General features: G+C 34.9%; 1 protein-coding gene across 6 annotated transcripts in view; it reads left to right on the forward strand.

The window, feature by feature from the left end:
• Window positions 1-21058, forward strand: part of AHI1 (Abelson helper integration site 1) — a 212896-nt gene that overhangs the window by 109925 nt on the left and 81913 nt on the right. For 5 of the 6 annotated variants that reach the window (XM_039242047.1, XM_039242050.1, XM_039242049.1 and 2 more), the window contains exon 21: window positions 16958-17013. The exons of the other annotated variant lie outside the window; for it this stretch is intronic. In XM_039242047.1, coding sequence (XP_039097978.1) covers window positions 16958-17013 — 56 coding nt within the window. The remainder of the gene's footprint in view (window positions 1-16957; window positions 17014-21058) is intronic. 6 annotated transcript variants of the gene reach the window in all.

Below are 21058 nucleotides of genomic sequence, written 5' to 3' on the forward strand. Positions count from 1 at the left end.
ATAAATAAATAAATAAATAAGTAGGCACATATGGCCAATAGCTATTATGTTGGGCAGTTGAAACTTCCAAAATCTACTTCTGTGTAAATCTTCATTATCTGACACCAGACAAATTGGTGTGACAATATAAAAAATAGATTACCACTTTTTGAAATATACGTAATTCTTTTAATATTAAAACCTCCTTGAATATAATGTTGAAAATTTTGTGGTATTTTATCATCAGGATTTTAGAAATGTTATTAATAAGCATTATTGATATTAATTTAAATAGGGGGTCTACAAGCTTCTCCCTTCTCATATTTTAAATCAATACATGATATTCTGTTTGCGCTTAGCCGAGGAGACAGAGACACCAAATTTAGATCCAGATTTTGTTAGTTATCCTATGACCTGCAGTAAGTTATTTCATCCTAGTGACTTGTCATTTGAAAATACAGGATGGGAAAGTGTTTACTGCAAGTGAAAGTTTTTAAATACCAACCTATGCTTGACTTAAAATGCTCTAGAAGTTATAGATAGTATCTTTATGACTATATTCAGAGCTATTTTAATCACCAAACTTTTTATTTTAAATTTACCTAACTTCCCACTAAATTTTAGAAAGAGAAATCACTATGTTCTTAGAATTAGACTTAGTGAATGTTGTATGTTAAAGTCTATTCCTCTAGTACACTATATATTTTTTCAAAATACAGTCTCCAGCCATACTGATTAAAAGTTTTCCATAACAAAGGTGATTTCTATTATGTAGTTCTAAAGTAGGAGAGAAAAGAAAATTTCAGCTTCTTTATCAGAACATAATTTACATCACGATGAAAGTAGCGAATGTTTGTGATTTACTGCTGTGCCTCCCAGGAAAAATGAAACTGTCAGTAATCAGTTCAATCAAAGGTGAGGATTATAGAAAGAATTACAATTTTATATGGCTCTACTCAGCAAGGGGAAAAGGGCAGGTTATAAAACAGATAAATTATTTTTGACCAAGATAACTTTATTTTTTATATAACTTGCAAATAAGACTACATTAAATATTATTTCTCGTCAACCATAGGATGCGTTGTACTATTTTTATAATCTCAAACTAAAGTTGACAGTTTTTCCATTTCTAAGGCAGTAAGATATACAAAATATTAGAGGGTATATTTTCATGTATGTAGTTTTTAAAGTAGATTTTTTTGGTAACTTTTTTACTGATAATAAACTTAATGCATGGTTTTGAAGGGAAAATGAGTATTCCATAATTTTCATATTTTTCAGTTGCTCGATTATTATTTTTACTTTTTCAGTATTCTAGTGAATATATCTGTGTGTCAAGATGTTGACCACATCTCTGTTAATGAAAAATATTTTTAATTCATGTTGAAAATAAATGGTCAAATATTATTCCAGTTAATCATGTCTACTCATTCCTTCCATTGATGTACCTGCACATATTTCAGATCCCTTCATTTCAATCTTTACATTCTGTGATTGTGTGAAAAGTGATCAGTTTTAGAAACGAGTAGTCATTTTTTATTTACATATTTTGCTTAGGGTGGGCACTGTGTAGAACCAAGGAAGTAGCTCCCATGTTTCCCCCCTTGGCTGGGGGGGGGGTGGGGGGGGAAATGAAATACCATTTGTAGCATGAAAATAATAATTTTTGTTTCCTTTGTAAATTCCAGTGTCCTAGAGTAACTTTTTAAAAAATTAAGTCACGACAAGACATATTTCAGTTTTTAAATGTTTTAGTTTGTGTCTGCCAAAGACTCTAGAAATTCAGAGGAAGTCTCTGGAAATTTGGAAGAAGAGGACTTTTTGAATCAAGTTTGCATTCACCCTTACTCAGGTTATGCTCTATAAGACTATATTCAGAATAGCCCTAAAGTTTCTCTCAGACTAGCTTAAGTGCATACTTTTGCATTTTGTGGTTTAGTCAGTTTGGTCTGGATAGTGAACAGTCTATGATATCATAGAATTTACTGGTAATGTTTTCTGGAAATGAATATCCATCACTTATTGAAAATGTCAACTAACGATGGAAATTCAGTTTAGGAACCAGTCCTTCTGGTAATGATAGAGATGTCTAGATAATGTTGATTTGTATTTTCCAGAATTTTAAATGTGTGTTTTCAGGAAGCTTTTTCCTTGAATGAAAAGTGAATGAAAATGTGAAGAATCACTCTTTGTGTTGTTCTGAGTCAGCAACTTGCCTCCAAGTCTGAGAGCAAAGTTGATGACAAATATGGCAACTTAAGAAATGACTAGATGGAGTGACTGGTCATATTTTAAAAATAATTTAAGAAGCTTTTACATTGTAAATGTTCAGTAAGTAAAAAGTAGAACATTGTTCTAATGTTCTAATTTTAGGCAATTTACTTTTTTCCCCTCAACTTTCAACTATAATTTCATAAAGAGTAAAAATTGAGAATGATTTTAGACTACTGTCCCATCTTTTTGAGCAGAACCAGAGATACTGTATTTTAGTAGAAACATCCTAACAGAACCTGTTACTCAGTTTAAAAAACAAAAGCTTTTGTATACTTTATCAAAAATTAATTCAGACAGTTCATCAACAATTGTTTATGGACAGCCTACTGTGTGACAGGGACTGGGAGAATGGGAAGATGAAGGGCTGCCCTCAGAGTCCTCAGAATAATGGGGTTAAGTTCAACAGGAGATAAGCATAAAACACTAAGGGAGCACAAGCAGGAAACACTCTGCCTAACTACATTATCCTTGTGAAATGCATTTAGTTTTATGGCTCTGCTTAGAATTGTGTGTCATCTATTCAATATAGAACAATATTGTCTATGTAAGATTTCTCCAAACAATAGTTAGGAACCTGGAGTTTGCATTTTGATGCTGACCTTTTATAAGGCCAGTGTGTCATAAGTCATGTAATAACATGCATTACTGTACTATATCCTTCAAATCTGCCTCCCAAGGGTGTTCTGGGAATAAATGAATGAATATTTATAAAACATTCCACTTTCTTTTCTTTCCTATTAATATGTGTGAATGACTCTGTGTGTATGGTATATACTTCTTTTTGAAAGAAATCAAGTCACATCTCATAGCTATTAAGCTCTGTCGAGGCAATGTAGGTATTGACCATGTGTTTTATTTTAGCCAATTCCAAGTCAACCAAATTTGGGGGGGGGGGTTGGTGCAGGGATAGAGGTCTCTTATTTTTATTTTTTTATTTCCATTTCTGTAGTTACATTATGAGGTTTAATATTTAATGTCATCTCAATCTTTTAATCTATATATTTTCAAGTGAAGATTTAACATTAACAACTAATGTTAACGGCAGTTATAAATGCACAGCATAACAGGCAAATTAATCTACTTAATATTCATTAAACTTTTATAGAGAAAAAGTTGATATAGCATGATAGGCATATTTTTTTTTAAACTTTTTTTTTTTTTAATGTTTTATTTATTTCTAGGAGAGAGAGAGAGAGAGAGACAGCATGAGCAGGGGAGGGTCAGAGAGAGAGGGAGTCACAGACTGAAACAGGCTCTAGGCTCTGAGCTGGCAGTCAGCACAGAGCCCGACGCGGGGCCCGAACCCACGAACCGCGAGATCATGACCTAAGCGAAAGCCAGACGCTTAACCGACTAAGCCACCCAGGCGCCCCGATAGGCATATTTTTTTAATAACATCTCTTTGCTTTGAGTTATGGAAAACGTCTTCTAAATCATCATGCTTATGTTTAGGATCTTAACTTCTTACTTCTCCCTGGTACTTAAATTGTTTTTTTTTTATAGATAGACATGAGAAAATGAGTTCTCACCTTCCTACATTCTCAATAATATGACAGTGTAATAGATGAAAATACTTTTTCCATTGTTAACTTTTTTCTCATTTTAACTTGTCCTTTTCTGGAGTTTTTTGTTTTTAATTCTAAAGGATGTTCAATGCTTGCCCATGCAGATACTAGGAATGCAACTTTCATTCATATTCAGTAAGTACCCTATGGATACTTACTTTGTCCCTGGCAGTTTTATAGATGTTATGTGAATGTATCAGTGAACAAAACAGGTAAAAATCCATATCCTTGTTCAGCTTACCTTCCAGTGAGAAAAGCAGACAATAAACAAATAAATATAGAATAAATAACAAGCAAAGGAGGGAAGGGGGATAAAGTGAACTGGGGAGTGAGGTTATATTGCTGTTTTAAATAGGGTGGTCAAGAAAAAATGTCACAAGGAAGCTGACACTTGAGCAAAATTTTGAAGAAGAAAGAAAGCCATATCATCTGGAAGAATAGCATCCCTGACCAAGATCTCAAGTCAGAAATGTGTGTGGTGTGGTTCTTCTTTTGAAGAACAATGAGACCAGTATGGCTAGAGTAAAGGGAATGAGGGGAAAAATAAAAGACAGCAAGGCCAGAGAGGTAGCAGGGGGCCATATTGCACAGAATCTTGTGTAAATGAATTGCAGAACACTGCCTTTTCCCTAGACTGGCAGTAGTCATAAGAGATATCTTTTTTTAAGTTTCTTTTAATATTTGTTTATTTTTGAGAGAGAGTGAGTGCAGGGAAGGGGCAGAGCCGGGTAAGCAGAGGATCTGAAGTGGGCTCCACGTTGACAGCAGAGACCCCAATGCGGGGCTCAAACTTACAAAGCAAACCACAAGATCATGACCAGAGCTGAAGTAGGACGCTTAACCAACTGAGCCACACAGGCACTTGAGACAAAAGGGAGAGGTATGTGGATTCTTAGAGTTTGATAACTTTCTAAATAAGAAAAGTGAATAAAATGTACTGGAATGTATATATGATATAGTGACAAATCCTCAGAGAAGGCACTATTTAATGTTATCAGATGAGATGACTGATAATTATAAAAGGTATTAGGGCATTCCATCTAGGAAGGTCAATTAAAAGGTGATTTTTGACCACCAAGGTGGGAGAATGGGACTGAAGTAAGAAAATAGAGACGTTTAAATCATTAAGTATTAGGGATTTGGAATGTTAGTGGTAAGGAATAGAGAATTTGAGGGTAACTGTGGCTTCTAATTTTGGTGAATAAGTAGATAGCATTCCATTAACAAAAATAGGGAAATTTAGAAATAGTGGGGAGAAGAGGTAACAAATTATATTTTGGATATACTGAGTTTTGATGCCTGGAAGACATTCAGAACAAGGTAACTAGTAGCTTGTTCATTCATTTGGACCTCATTATTAAATATCCTGTTGAGTCAGGCCCTGTCCTAAAACTAGACTACATACTTTGAAATACAGGCTTGGAGAGGCACCTGGCTGGCTGAGCCGGTGGAGCGAGTGACCCTTGATCTCAGGGTTGTGGGTTGTGGGTTCAAGCCCCACATTGGGTGTAGAGATTACTTAAAAATAAAATCTTAAAAAATTTTGGTATATGGGGTTGGAGCATAAGTAAAGATTAAGGAGTCAGTGGTATGATGTGTGTAGTCTTGAAATCCACAGGAGTTAATGACATAAGCTGGAAGAAGCTATTAAATGAAAAGAGGCCAAGAGACTAAGAACCATTAGGATGGCTCCGAAATAGATAGCTTGGTTGCTCACTGACCAGAAGACAGTAAAGGAAAAAATTGAGGAAAGCAGGCAGTTGGATGAATCGTCTTTTGGTGCTATATATATTTTTTTAATTTTTCACTGCAATAATAAACTTGAATTAAAAAATAAATGCCTTAACTATGATAGTTTCCATTTTATCCTTTTTGTACTTGTGTTTTTCAAGATTCTGTAGTATTAATGGTAAAATAATATTAGTCCTAAAGACTTACAGATACTAAGTTATATTTTCAGGATTGTACACATACAGAATTGTAGTATTTTGGCTTTGTCTATATAATAAATAGGTGACATAATTATAGTAGGACCATGCTCTTACTATTCTCAGATTGAATATCTAAAGCATGTCACAAAGGATATGATTTGAATGGACTTTAATCACCTGTTAGAGTTTAGTGAAGATATTTGTCAAAAATTATATTCAGTTTTTGGTAGTAAATACTGTTGTAGAATTTTAAGTGATTGGTGGTTAGGACAATTAAATTATTTGGGCATCAGTTTACAAGTTAAAGATGTGCTAACATTATATTTTAAATGGATCAGTGAATTTAATATTTGATTAGTATTTGGGAATAAAGAGCACAGATTATTAGTAACTGAAGAGATCTTCCCAACAGGTGTGAGGCTTAAACTGAAGCACAAAAAGACTAAATTATACTTACCATTGATGGCAGGGCTGTAAACAAGAGCCGTATTGTCTGGTTGATGCAGTCCACGCCATAGAGTTACTCACTATTCCCTGCTTGCTCTGTACTTTTCCAAAAGCATTAATTTACCAGTCTCAAGTGTTAGGGACCCCTTTCCCTCCTTCCCAGTGTTTTACCTACTCATTCGTGTTTACATACCCTTGATGAGTGGGTCAGTACCTATATCCATAACTAACAAGGAAAAAGCCTGCTGATTTGTGTTTTGTGTATTCAGTGTGCTTTACCTCTGTGGTCTGTGTAGATGTCCAAACTTTGTAGACTCAAAGCCCTCAGCCTTTGATGTTTCTGAGTTTGGGAGAATTTTTTCCTATAATATATGAAAAGTATATTGTTTAAATAATGTTCCCTGTATGTAATCTGAAATATATACCCAGTAAATAGAGGGCTTCCCATGCCATCCTGAAAAAGTCCAGTATAAAATAAATGGTAACATTTCATTAGGCTGGATGAGGGAAAGTCATTTTAAGATTTGCATTTATTAAAAGTTTATTTTGGATGAATATTTAGAAAAGTGTGTAGAATATGGGATGACTGTACCAATGGTGAATCTGCAGCCTGTTTTGCTGTAAGACGTTTTTAACTCTCATTTTCTGTATTTGTGTTTTTAGTCATTCAACAGGCATTTATTGAATATGAACTGTATGACACATGCAGCTAAGCAAGTTTTCATAAGTGTAGCAAGGAAAATGTTGTGAGAGACAATTGTACAGGCATGGTAAGGGAAGGAAGAGATGGAAAGAAGTATGTGAATCAGAATGAATATCACAAACCATTTCCTGGAGAACACAGTTTGAACTGAGCTTTAAAGGAGGTCTAGGAAATAATTCAGCTTAGAAGGAGGTGTCAGAAAGGGAGAAAGCTTAGGTACACTCTGATTAAAGAGCAGCTGGAGGAATGACAAGAGTGAATGACAGGGGCACGGTTAGTGAGCCAGGCAGTAGCTATGTCCTGAATAGCTTTATGTGCCAATTTTAGTTAAGCAGGTGAGTTAAACACTCGAGGAGGGTGACTTTTATCCTAAAGATTATGCTGTAGAATGAGAGGATAACAATTTTTCCTTAGAATAGCCACTCTGGCAGTGTGGGATGTCATTGGAAAGCCCATGGAGCAAGTCAGGGGGTTTGGTTAGGAATCCCTTCCAGTTATTCAAATGAGAAACAGTCCAGGCTAAATAATGGGGTGGAGAGGAGCAGACAGGTTTTATATATGTATATAGTTATGTATGTGTATGCCCATCTGAACCCACACACATGTATATGTATGTATAGGCATAGTTTTTTACATTTATTTACTTTTGAGAGAGAAATAGAGCACAAGTGGGGGAGGGGCAGAGAGAGAATGAAACACCGAATCCAAATCAGGCTCCAGGCTCTGAGCTGTCAGCACAGAGCCTGATGTGGGGCTCGAACTCAGGAACTGTGAGATCATGATCTGAGCTGAAGTCAGATGCCCCTGTATGGGCCTAGTTTTTAATAAAAATATTTATATTTCATCTCAGGTTATATGAAGCAAGCCATTGAGTTTTCTAAAGCAGAACTCATTATTAGAATATCTGACCGTTTCATACAAACATTTAATTATAATGCTTACTGTATTTTATTCCTTTAAAACATTCTACATATATTTGAAGACTGTTAAAAAAATATACAAATATAGGCTATTTTAAATGTCAAAGCCAAAATAAACATTCTGATACTGTGTGTATATATCTCATACATAGTATGCCAGGTACAATTTGGAGTACTTTTTCCTATATTTAACTAATTAATTTGCTCATCAAACTATGAGATACATATTGTATGTATTTTGAAGTTTTTTAAGACCACAAAAACAGTTGAAAAAAGATAAAATAAAACTAAATTTGCACCATTTGCTTTTTTTCTTCAAAAACTTTATTCAAATATCTGCTAAGAATAAGGATATTCCATATATAATCATGGTACCATTATCACAAGGAAAATTAACAATGATTCTATAATATCAAATAAACAAATTCCTCAGTATGGAATGAGGAAATGGAGGCACAGAGTGGATAATAATTTGCCCAAGGTCACATAGCTAATCATTGCCAGAGCTGGTCTTCCAAAACATACAGAGTGGTTCCTGAGTCAGGATTATTATAAATAAATATTATTTAAGTTGTCCTTTGAAATGTTTTTTTTTTCCTAATTGTACAGGAGCAAGGAACTAATAATAGAGAATTATAAATAACTGATACCTCTCATTTGGGACTGAGATTTGCACTGAAAATTATTTCTCAGTAAACATAGATTTATTGAGTGAAGCTATCGATATGTAAAATATAAATACATATTATAGTAGCTATCATTTGTGCATTAGTTTTGGAACTTTCTCTCTTTTTAGGAATATACTCCATTAAATCTAGAGTTGGGAGAAGTGTTTTGTTTTGATTTTTTTTTTTAATTTTTAAATATTTTTTTCATTTATTTCTGAGAGAGAGACAATGTGAACAGGGGAGGGTTAGAGAGAGAAGGAGATACAGAATCTGAACCAGGCTCCAGGCTCTGAGCTGGCTGTCAGCACAGAGCCCAACATGGGGCTTGAACCCACGGACTGTGAGATCATGACCTGAGCCGAAGTCAGACACTTAACCGACTGAGCCACCCAGGTGCCCCTGAATTGACTGTTTTTAAATATTGCTAAGAAATTTTTTCAGTAAAAACCTAAGCCCTGTTTACTCTGCTTACGTAGGAGATTCAGCAATATCCAAAACCACTGAATATTTGCTTGCAATATTTGCTTACCTGCTATATGATCGTTAAGTGTCTAATAAGAGTCTAGGACCTAATAAGGATCCTTTCTCCAAGTGTATTTTGAAGTTTTTTAAGACCACAAAAACAGTTTTAAAAAAAGGATAAAATAAAACTAAATTTGTACCATTTGCTTTTTTTCTTCAAAAACTTTATTCAAATATCTGCTAAGAATAAGGATATTCTATATATAATCATGGTACCATTATCACAAGGAAAATTAACAATGATTCTATAATATCAAATAAACAGTTCATATTCACATTTCCCTAATTGTATCTAAAGTTTTTTTGTTTGCATGCTTATTTGTCCAGCATCCTGTCCAGAGTCGCAGTTATATTTGTTGCTATGTCATTTTAGTCTCATTTAAATTCTGTTAGTCTGCACTCCTTTCTTGTTTTTTGGGAGGCATGTAATGTCAGTTGTCCCACATTTTAAGGAATGTACTTGACAATAGTGTTAACATATATATTTCTTCAAATCTGCAAACTTTACACCCTGAAGATATCTACAAAGATGGTTTATTTACAAGTTTCAGGAGAAATCATCACTTCCCCAAGACCGCCTGCTGCGCAGGGAAGCAGGGCTGGTCTCACCACCGCTTTCATTTCACTCTGTACTTGTAGAAGGAACACAGTGTGTGTGTGAAGTTCCATCCTAGTGCTAGTGACAAGCCGTAGAGCAGAATGAGAGGTGCAAATGGATAAAGAAGAATTACTGTATTTTTCAAAAATGGCAATGCACTGGATCCTAGGAAGGTTACATAGATATAATAGCCAACTGCCACCAACCATAAGGTATTTCCAACTAAATACCCGATAAAGGTGTCTGTCAGGATAACATGGTTGATGAAGAAAAGAAGGATAAAATGCAGAATGACTAGGAGAGTCATGTTGCTAAACCTAATCCTTGATTAACTTGGTGAACACTAGATCTCTCTGTTGTACAGATGAACTTTTCCCTTTGTAATTGCTGAATGGGTATTCTGTGGGCTGTTACTTCGAAACCATGTGAATACCCTGTGCCCCAACAGCCTTACTCGGCGGTTTCCGCAGCCTCTGATGATCCTTGCTTGAAATAACTGTTAACACTGGTTGGGGAATGCAACATGGTGGGTTTCTCATGTTATCATTGCTTCTACATTTATTGGCTGGTGTTCAGTCACAAGGAGCATTTTCTTTTCTTCTTGCCTCCTGAAGTATTGTGAATTTTCTTCATTCAATTTGTTATACTTCTTTACTATCATTTTCTTTGTGTTGCTGAGGCCGTTCCCTAATTTGGGCCAGGGGAGCCCCTTCATGTCTACTCCTGTGTCCTTTGATACGAACCAGTTAGCTTAGAGTACATGTTGCATGCAGCGTCATCGGTTCATCCTCTACTTTCCCTGCCCCAAAGCTGTAGTCCGTCATTTCTCCAAGGAGCCCTGGATCTATTTTGTGGATAATGGAATTTAGAAACTAAGCTTTGGGGCTGAGTACACTCACTGTTATTGGGATATCATTGCTTCTAAGACTTTTTTTCCACTGGACATATCTAGGAAATAGAGTTTTTTGTTTTTTGTTTTTTTACAAATAGTTTATTGTCAAGTTGGTTTCCATATAACACCCAGTGCTCATCCCCACAAGTGCTCTCCTCCCTGCCCATCTCCCCCGTGTCTCCCCCCCACACCCATCAGTCCTCAATTTGTTCTCAGCATGCAAGAGTCTCTCATGGTTTGCCTCCCTCCCTCTCCCCTTCTGTTTTCCCCCTTCTTCTCCCCCACGGTCCTCTGTTAAGTTCCTCCTAATCATCCTATACGTGCAAACATATAACATTTGTCCTTCTCTGCCTGACTTATTTCGCTCAGCATAACACCCTCAAGGTCCATCCATGTTGCTACATGAAATAAAGTTTTAAAATCTCAATGAATTCATAGTATGACTTCCAATTTAAATTTTAAATTACCCTTATTATATATGTGTATGGTTTTGCTTTACGTGATAGGGAAACTTATCATCTGTCTGTAATATAGGTTGCAGGTATTTTCTCCAAGTTTGATATTTGGCTTTTGATTTTATAGCGCAGACTTTTTAGAAAAGTGTTTATCATTCCTGGGTTTGTAAAGAAATTCAGTATGTTTTCTTCTAAGATTGGTATAGCTTCGTTTTTCGCATTTAAATCTGACCCATTAAGAATTTCTTTTCCTGGTTTATGGTGTCAGGTATGGATCTGTTTTCTTTTTCAAAACGTACATTGCATCCCAACACCATGTATTAAAAAGTATCTCTTCCGGGGCGCCTGGGTGGCTTAGTCGGTTAAGCGTCCGACTTTCCCTTAGGTCATGATCTCGTGGTTCGTGGGTTTGAGCCCCGCGTCGGGCTCTGTGCTGCCTGCCAGCTCAGAGCCTGGAGCCTGTTTCAGTCTGTGACTCCCTCTCTCTCTGACCCTCCCCTGCTCACGCTGTCTCTCTTTCTCTCTCTCCTAGAAATAAAAAAAAAAAAAAAAAAAATTTAAAAAGTATCTCTTCCACTTCACATATCATGATTTCCATATATAATAGATCCATTCTGAACATTGTAATATATTCTTTTGGCCTACATGTCTATTCATGTGTCATTACCACATTGTTTTAATTACAGAGACTTTTTATAACATTTATTGATATTTAGCTCTTCTGTTCCCCAGGATTTTTCTAGGTATTCTTGTATATACTTCTATATGAATTTTAGAATCAACTTGTGCTCAGGCAGAAAACGTTTTTTATTGAAATCACACCAAATTCATATATTATCTTGGAGGGAATTGGCCTTTATATAATGTTACTTGCTCTTGTTGCCAAATAAGGGATGTCTATTTGTTCAAGACTCCTTTTATAAGTATTTTAGAAGTATTTTAATAATTCATATTCTTTTGTACATTTCTTGTATGTATTCAAAGATTTTATCTTTTATTTTGCTTTTATAAATGAGATATTCTTTGTCATATGTCTTCCTTGATATGTTTTTTGGTTTTAAAATTTTTTTTTACCATTTATTCATTTTTGAGAGAGAGAGTGAGAGTGCGAACAGGGGAGAGGCAGAGAGAGAGAGGGAGACACAGAATCCAAAGCAACTTGCAGGCTCTGAGCTGTCAGCACAGAGCTTGACACAGGGCTCAAACCCACGAGTGGTGAGATCATGACCTGAGCCGAAATCAGATGCTTAACCGACTGAGCCACCCAGTCACCCAAGTGTCATGTATCTTCTAACTAGATGTTTGAATATGTAAAGGATATTGACTTTTGTATATTAAATTTTATGTTGTGTTAGCTTTCTGATGTATTAGTTCTGTTATTGAGTATGTTACTTTTAGCAGTGATTCTTTTGAATTTTCTTGTTACAAAGTTATATTATCTGAAAAACAGTTGTACTTCTTTTCTAGTTCTTAAGAATGTTTGCAAGCTCTGCACAATTTTATGTTAAATTTGGCTAGAAAGAACCCTACCTTCTAAAACCATAATACATTTTATTTCATTTTTCCTAGCCAAAAGTAATCAAAGCATAACTCTTTCTGCCTTATATAGAGATTCTTGATGATTTCCAAAACTCAGAAAGGATGCATAGTTATATTGTTGCCAGAAGCAAATGGCTCCTAAAAAGGGTCATGAAAGGGAGAATCAAGGTTCTCCTGTGCCTAGCACAGTGCCTTGTGCTTAGTGGGTAACCCATAAACGCTTGGTGATGATACATAATACTGCTGGGTATATATTCTGGCTTGAGAATTTGGCACATATTCCTACCTTTTTTTGCTTTTGCAAGAAATCTCATCATCTGTGTTCTTTTTTTTCCTTTGATCATAGTCTTGAGTTGAAGGTACATAGACTGTAGGAAAACTATAAAATACGTAATTCTGCTGTTCAAGTCAGTCAACTACAATGAGATAAATGTCATATTCTAGCTTTCTACAAAATAAAATACCTAACCATCTCCCAAAAAGCATAAAATGTTTGCCATTATCGTCTCTAGAGTGTGTAACGTCTGGAAAATTAGGAAATATTTCAAGTAACACATTTCAGTTTTACAGTAAGTTTAGACACATGACCAAAGGAAGTAGTAAATTAACATTTTTGAAAGCAGTCCTAGAAGATTAACTCAAATATTCTGATAACTAATGCACACAGTTAAATATGTATTACAGCATATGAACTCAGTAGCTATGGCATAGATTCCATTTATTCAGTTCAAGAATTGAGGGCCTTCTAGCTGTTAAGCATTTGGACTATGCACTGTAGATGCAAAGATGAATAAGATCAGGACAGGGCCTTGCTACAAGGGCCCAATGCGCCAAGGGATCTGAAGGGTTTGTGACTCACACACGTAGGTTTCAGGCATGCTACTGCTACTCATTGGTTGTGTGACTCTGAGAATGCTACCCATCTTCTAATTTACTTTCTAGAAGCCACTACTGTGGAAACCTAAAGAAAAAAATCATAAAAGCAGCCAAAGGAAAAAATGCATGACATTCAGAGAATAACAGTAAGAATTGATGGCTTTGTTCCCATAAGAAGCTATGGGACAAAATCAGTAAATTCCTAAAAGACAGTGGCTATCTACCTAGATTTCAATACACATCAAATTAGCCTTCATACATGAATGCCTGCTAGTCTTTTCAGAAAAAAAAAAAAAAAAAAAAAAACAGTCATCCACAGAGTTACACCATGAGAGAGTCTACAAGTTTCATCAGTCTAAAGGAAAATGATCTCAGATGAACACTTGGATCTGCAGGAAGGAATGAAAACACTGGAAAGGATCAGTATCTGTGTAAATAGAAAAAGCTGATTTTTCATTCTTAAATACTACTGACTGTTTAAAACAGTATCCTGACATAATGTTTTGGAGTTTATAATATGTGGAGGTAAAATATAACAGTAACATAAAGAGTGGAAGAGTAAATGGAGTAATACTGTTTTTAGATATATTGTTGGTAAAGTAGAAAATCATAATTCAGGGTATACCGTAATAAATTAGATATATATATTACAATCTCTAGGCACTAAAAAAATACTAAGATGTATAGCTAACAATATAGCTATTGGGGATATAAAATTAATAGTAAAAGTATTCGATTATTTCAAAAGAGTATGGAGAAAAGAGGAAGAAATGAACAGAAATAGATGCAATAAAATAGCAAGATGGCAGACTTAAACACAGCCACATCAGTAATTGTGTTAAATGTAAATAAACATCAAAAAGCAGAGATTGTCAGACTGGATAATCTAGTGGTAAATATCTATTGACAGATTAATTTTTTTATTTGGTAGATTGATTTACTCTACAGATGTAATATTCTTAAATTCATTGTGAGGTATTCTGATTTTTAAAATACACCTTAGTAAGTTGGAACTTTTAACCATATTACTGCATGATTAATATATTTAGTGAACAAAAATTTAATTTAGAATAAGCACAATTGTAGTTTCATTTTTTTATTGTTTCCCAGAAAGTTAAATGTATTAGTTAATCTCCAGAGACACAGAACCAATAGAATGTGTATATAGATTGATTTATTTTGAGGAATTGGTTTATACAGTTGTGCAAGCTGGCAGGTCCAAAACCTCCACGGTTAGTTGGCAGCCTGGAGACTCAAGGAAGAGTTGTAGTTCAAGTCCAAAAGTAGTCTGTTGGTAAAATTTTTTCTGTTTCCGAGGAAGTCATTCTTTTTCTAAAAGCCTTCAACCAATTGAATGAAGCCCACTTACATTATGGAGAGCAGTCTCCTTTACTCAGAGGCTGCTGATTTAAGTATTCATTTTATCCAAAAAATACCTTTACAGAAACATCTGGAATGTTTGACCTGATATGCGGGACTGTGGCCTAGCCAAGCTGACACACAAAAATCACCAGCACAGCAGTCAATTTATTATGAGCTTTCACTTATCATCATACCTTAATAAAAGTGAAATAACCTACAAATAGAGTTGTTTTTTTTTGGTAGCATTAGTAAGCTGTTTGGGAACATTTTTTCTTAAGCCCAACTTGTGTATATTCATTACTTAAACTTTGAACAAACATGTATTAATTGTATTTCCAATTCTTATTATTTCAGTTGGCAATCTAAATTTAAAACTAAGGTTATATCTTTGGATAATCCACTTTAAAAAAATTTAGTTTCCACCACCTTCTTATCCTGAAATTGAAACTGTAAAATACATAGTTGTTTTTTTCTTTGTAATTGTATAAGCTAACGATAGAGATTTAGTTTTTTATTTTCAACATTTGGAAGTTACTTTCTAATTGGATAAGAATTTTAAAATTAGTAAGCAGACTAGGTCAGTTTTGTAGGAATCAGATTACAGTAGTGAGAACACACATGTAAGATGTTGCCTATTCCTGAGCCTCATGGTGGGACTACTCTCACTTAAAAGCCAGTGTGTCCTGCCCAACTTCTCAGTGGATGCAGCCAGAAAGGGCGTGGGGAGTGTGGGCCCTGGGGAAGTGGGGATTTCACCATTTGTTCTATACACTTCAGTATTACTAAAATCTCACAGTAAGAATCAACATTATCTGAACATTTTCTAATATGTTTACTTGGGGTTTTTAAAAAATTTTTTTTCAAGACCAGTGTTACTCTATGAATAAAAATGTGTCTTTCCATAAAAATTACTTTAAAGATTTTGTTACTATTCTTAAGACAAAACTTGTAATTTGTTCGGTAGTATTTTTTTTTTTCAAAAAAAAAAAGGATATCTCTGTTTTACTCAAGTCTTGAGGTCAGAAATTATAATTTATCCTTTATAATTTATCTTTTATCACTGATACCAAATAGCCACTCAGTGAATATTAGTTGATTATGTGAGGTAGTAAGTATAGTGCTTTATATTTCATTGACTAATAATAGCTGATTTTTTAAAATGAAACAAAAACCATGTTTTTTTTTTAAATGGTGTTTCATGGTACTTTGTTCATTTTTAATATATTCTTGCACATTGATAAAAAGTGATTGTTTTATGATGCTCTCACATAATCCCTTATTGTACTTGAAGAAGACTGAAGTTAAATGCCTGTAAATGGGAGGAGTTATTGTTTGTTTCAACCAGAAATTGTGCTAATTACTCCTAACAATACTTCTAGTTCTCACTTCTAAGCAGCCTTGCATGTGAAAGCCTGTATCATTATTTGAAGCAACTAGAACTATTCTAATGTCCTAACTCACATGTTGGTTTGCTGATAGACAGAGATTATAAAGTAAATGAGACCTGCACCTGTGTTCATTTTTAACTTGAGCTAGACTTTGAACCAGTATCTTTACAGATGAGATACAATGTATTATATCCTCAAAAGCTGTTTATTACAAAGAAATGCAGTAGAGGATATTCGGAACAAAAAGATAATTCCACACATGATAAAAGAATTTTTCTCAAGTTTAGCAGTCAATATTATCATTTTAAAGGAGAGATTCAGGGGGACCTTTTTTTTTTCCAGACACTCCATGGTGATTGAATAAATAGAATATGGCATAGTAGGAAGTCAAATGATCAAAGAGAAATTCAAGTAGATTTATTTATTCTTTTTGAGAAAATAAGGAAGTGATTCCTTTTATAGCCTTTGTGATATTTCTTTATGAAAACTTGATGACCTCAAGTCAGAAATAAAACTTTAATGGAAGAACTGCAGCAGAGTGGAGATAATGGTATAATTTTTGAGCCAAGAGCAGGATATGGACACATCTTACACTGTTTCTAAACACCATTTGAATGGGAAAATGGGCTCAGCTTACTTTGAGTTGGGTCTCTTAGTTAACTAAACTCTCCAACTGTTTCTGACCAAAGAATTCATGATAGAACTTTAAAGGATCCTGCCATTCAAATGAGACTTTTTTCTTGTAAGCTATAGAAGTCACCTCTTACTGAGATAAATGTTTTCACAATAAAATGGATAGGTATAATAAGCAAATATCTACCATCTTTTCTTTTCACAGGGATTATCAACATAGAAAGAAAGCCTTGTAACCATCATATAGATACAGCACCAACGGTAAGGCAGTCTATTTCTGCATTGTTAAAACTGATAAGCTACAAAATGGAACTGGTTATCGTGACACAAAATACCATTGTAGAAAATTCTTGTAACCTCCCTTTTGCCAAAAGTTATATCCTTTCAAGGAAACTAACCTCATGTTTTCTAACTTAATGAGAAAAACATAGTAATTTTTGCCAAGATATGGGAAAATAAGATATGATATCATTTTTACAGGTACTTGTTTATGTTAACTTGTATAGAATACATGTTATGTATGTTATGTTAACTTGTAAATAGAATGATTTTTAATTTAAAAATATTTATATTTTAATAAGTTAATATAAATCTCCATGAAAATTGATTTACATTCTTTTTTAATTGTTGTGTACACTAGCATCGTTATTTAGAGTGAATATTTTTTAATAGTGAAAGAAGGCCGTCATGTTTCATTTATCTTATGGATTACTATGCTTATTTATTATAGAAGTGAAAACTTTTATCCCTCTTCTATTACTGCCAGACAACAAAAGCCATTTAACAATTGTAACACCTATTCACTATGTTAAAGATAATTAGATAAGATAATGTAGAAGGCAAACAATTAAATTTCCCATCTATTCTCTGAATATTTGAATGAAATATGTATCAGTGGCCAGTTCCAATTTGAAAGATTCATAAAATAAAACAGACTAGAATATATCTCACTCTTCACTAAGCATAATGTTGTTTCTCTTATCCTTTCTGTATATTAAATCATTCAAATACTCTATACAGTTCATCATTTCCTGTTAGAAACATTCGGTAATGCCTTTTTTATGAAAATAAAGACAATATTAAACTATATTTGAATTTTATTGATACTGTTTTCCTCACTGGCAGATTGACTCCATTTTCCATTTGTAATAAATTCACATGATTGAGTCAGCCTGTTTGATAGCTTACTCTGTGGGGCTCTGGAAAAGAGTGGTGTTTGAGGAATTAAACACCACTGTAATCATAAAAGTATTTGACTTTTGTGTGTGTTGCAGTTATACTTTAGTAAGTAAACTAAAATAGGAGTCATAACATGTAAACTCTATTCTTTTATATTAAAAAACAAAAGACTAGCAATTATGAGAAAATATTTTCTCTCGTGTAGGTCTTAAAACTTGAGGTGTCTGATGTGGGATTTGAACCCTTCACTCCTTGAGGAGACACTCCAGGTTTTACTTTCTCTCCCTGTTGTGGGTCACTGCACTGGGGTGGGGGTTTGTGGCAAGGTTGTATCTCAGGCTGTCCTACAGGCTTCCATGTGGTTTTCTTCTTGTGAGCCTGTGGGGTAGTCATCATCTAGCCAGCCTTTTGGTTTTTTAAGAGGAAATTTTTTCATACGTAGCTGCAGACTCAGTGTGTTAATGGGAGTTAATCCCATGTTAATGTGTTAGTGTGTTAATCCCATGTTACCGTCTTGAACTGGAACCCCTTAATGTATTTGAAAAGGATATTCACTGGATTATTTTACATACTTTTGAAATCCGGTTTATTCCTATAGGCGTTTCTACAGCACCTGTGTTTACATTTCTGGTTTTGTTGAGGTTTTCTTTGGTACATTCTAGAACTCAGAAAAGTGTAACCTAGCATTTTTTTGTTTGTTTTACCCTGTAGCCTGATTGTAAATTTCCACATCAATTAAATGATGAACGAATAAAACTGACTTCTCATGAAATTATGAGAAATAATGGCATTAATGTTTACAATAGTGCCCTATTGTCAGAATTTTGGAGTCAGAATGACTCCAAAGAACCAAATAAAATCTAATACATAAGGGTTTAGGTATTGTTGGTCTTTTGTTTGTTTTGTCAGTTGGATTATTAAATGATAGCTCCTTATACATTAATAACATTTCCAGTATATAAAGCCGTAAGGTTTAATATGCTGAGTTTATATAGGCACACCCCAAACACGCATTAGTTATCCAGGCTCTCACTTGAGCCAAGCTGCATTTTGGTAGGTTTTCTGAGCTCCTTCTCTCTCTCTTTACTACAAACTCCTTAGTTTACTAGTTTACTTAGTTTACTACTGCCCCTCATTCCTTTATAGTCCCCTAGCTATGTTGACAGCTAACTTTGACCTTTTCTCCATAACCTCTAAATAGAATCACACATCTGTTCATTCTTCTGGTCCCCAGGACAGGAAAAGTCTGATTTTCACAGATATAGTATTACCTAATTTCCATCCTTTGTATGTGGGTCCCCTTGCTTTCCTTAAAGGATTTAAGGGAAGAAAATATTTAGAGATAAAAGAAATAGGAACAAGTCTGTCTAAAAACTTAACAAAGTAGGATATTTATAAGTTCAAACCTGGTACTACCCTAGCCCAAAAAGGAGAGATACTGCGTGGTCCTGAGAAAAGATAAGAAGGGAGTGGCCCAGGGTTCCAGAATGGCTGAGGCCAGGTCCCTGAGTGACTTTCTGGACCTCGTTCCTAACCACCAGGCTCCAGGTCACCTCTCTGCACATTATCACCCCCACTTCCTTGTTGCTCCAAGTACCACCGCAGATGGTTTGGGTCTCGGAGAGTGCTAGATGCTAATTACAGCAGTTCAGCAGGTGAGGGAAATGAGACTTTTTCAAGCCTCTATCAAAAGCTGTGTTTCTTGACATTCCAAATCAGAATTAACTTTTCAGTAAATCTATGGTTACGGGGCATAGTTTGATACTGTGGTGCTCTAATGTGATGCAGCGTTCTTGATGTAAGTATAGGTTAGCCTAAGAACAAAACCACCTTTTTGTTGTGTTCTCTCCCACTCTCTTTTTAACTTGTTTCCTTTTTCTCCGTCATTTAATACGTGAGCTTTAATTTTTTTGTTTGACATAAATAATACCTGTGAGTTTCTGAGATGCTTTCAATAGAAGTAAAACAGAATATCCCCACATGGCATGACCTTATCCATTAAAGAGAATCAAACCTCACCACTCACTTTTTTTGTTTTTTGGGGTGGGGTTTTTTTGGGGTTTTTTTTGCGTTTTGAGCTCTTAATTTTGTTCGTATCTAAGAGAATATTTTCAAGTTATTTTTTTTTCAAGAAATATAAAATGAGAGGTGTATTATCTGAGTATCTGAGTCTACATATTTTAAAATACCTCAGTTGTCGGGGCGCCTGGGTGGCTTAGTCGGTTAAGCGTCCGACTTTCGCTTAGGTCATGATCTCGCGGTTCGTGGGTTCGAGCCCCGCGTCGGGCTCTGTGCTGACTGCCAGCTCAGAGCCTGGAACCTGTTTCCGAGTCTGTGACTCCCTTTCTCTCTGACCCTCCCCTGCTCACGCTGTCTCTCTCTCTCTCTCTCTCCTAGAAATAAATAAAACATTTAAAAAGTTAAAAAAAAAAATTAAAAAAAAAAAATAGTGTACTGTTGTCAACATCCATGCAAGTGTATACAGTGACTTCATGCAAAAAAAGATTCCATTGAGCCAATAGATAGCAGTGATTCTGTTAGTAATAGTGAAAGNGGGTTCGAGCCCCGCGTCGGGCTCTGTGCTGACTGCCAGCTCAGAGCCTGGAGCCTGTTTCAGTCTGTGACTCTCTCTCTCTCTGACCCTCCCCTGCTCACGCTGTCTCTCTCTCTCTCTCTCCTAGAAATAAATAAAAACCTTAAAAAAAATAATAATAAAATAAAATAAAATACCTCAGTTGTCTTTGAATAAGACAGTTTACTAGTGTTTTTTAATTATTTGGACATAAACTTTTCCCCACAGAACATTATGGAAATTGATCCTTTTTCACCGTCTGGTAATTACTGTTTTGGAATAATAATTAGTATTATTCTTTTATTTATTCTTTTATGTCCCAGTTCAGATTTGATGGTTAAATGTGTGGGTTTCTTTTTGTCCTGAATGGTATTTACTCAAACACTTTATTATTATAGGAAAAGCAAATAAGACATTAGACAGTCATGATACTAGGTTGTATGGAAATAATTAGATCATGCCACTTTAAGAACGAGTTGCTGTTAAGGATAATATCAGACTCAGATTAATCAGAGGTCATTGTCTGAACCCTGAAAGGCAGGTGTAAAAGTTAGT

This window comes from Hyaena hyaena, unplaced genomic scaffold (genome assembly GCF_003009895.1).
Source record: "Hyaena hyaena isolate Hyena2069 unplaced genomic scaffold, ASM300989v1 scaffold_204, whole genome shotgun sequence".
NCBI classification, from domain to species: Eukaryota; Metazoa; Chordata; class Mammalia; order Carnivora; family Hyaenidae; genus Hyaena; species Hyaena hyaena.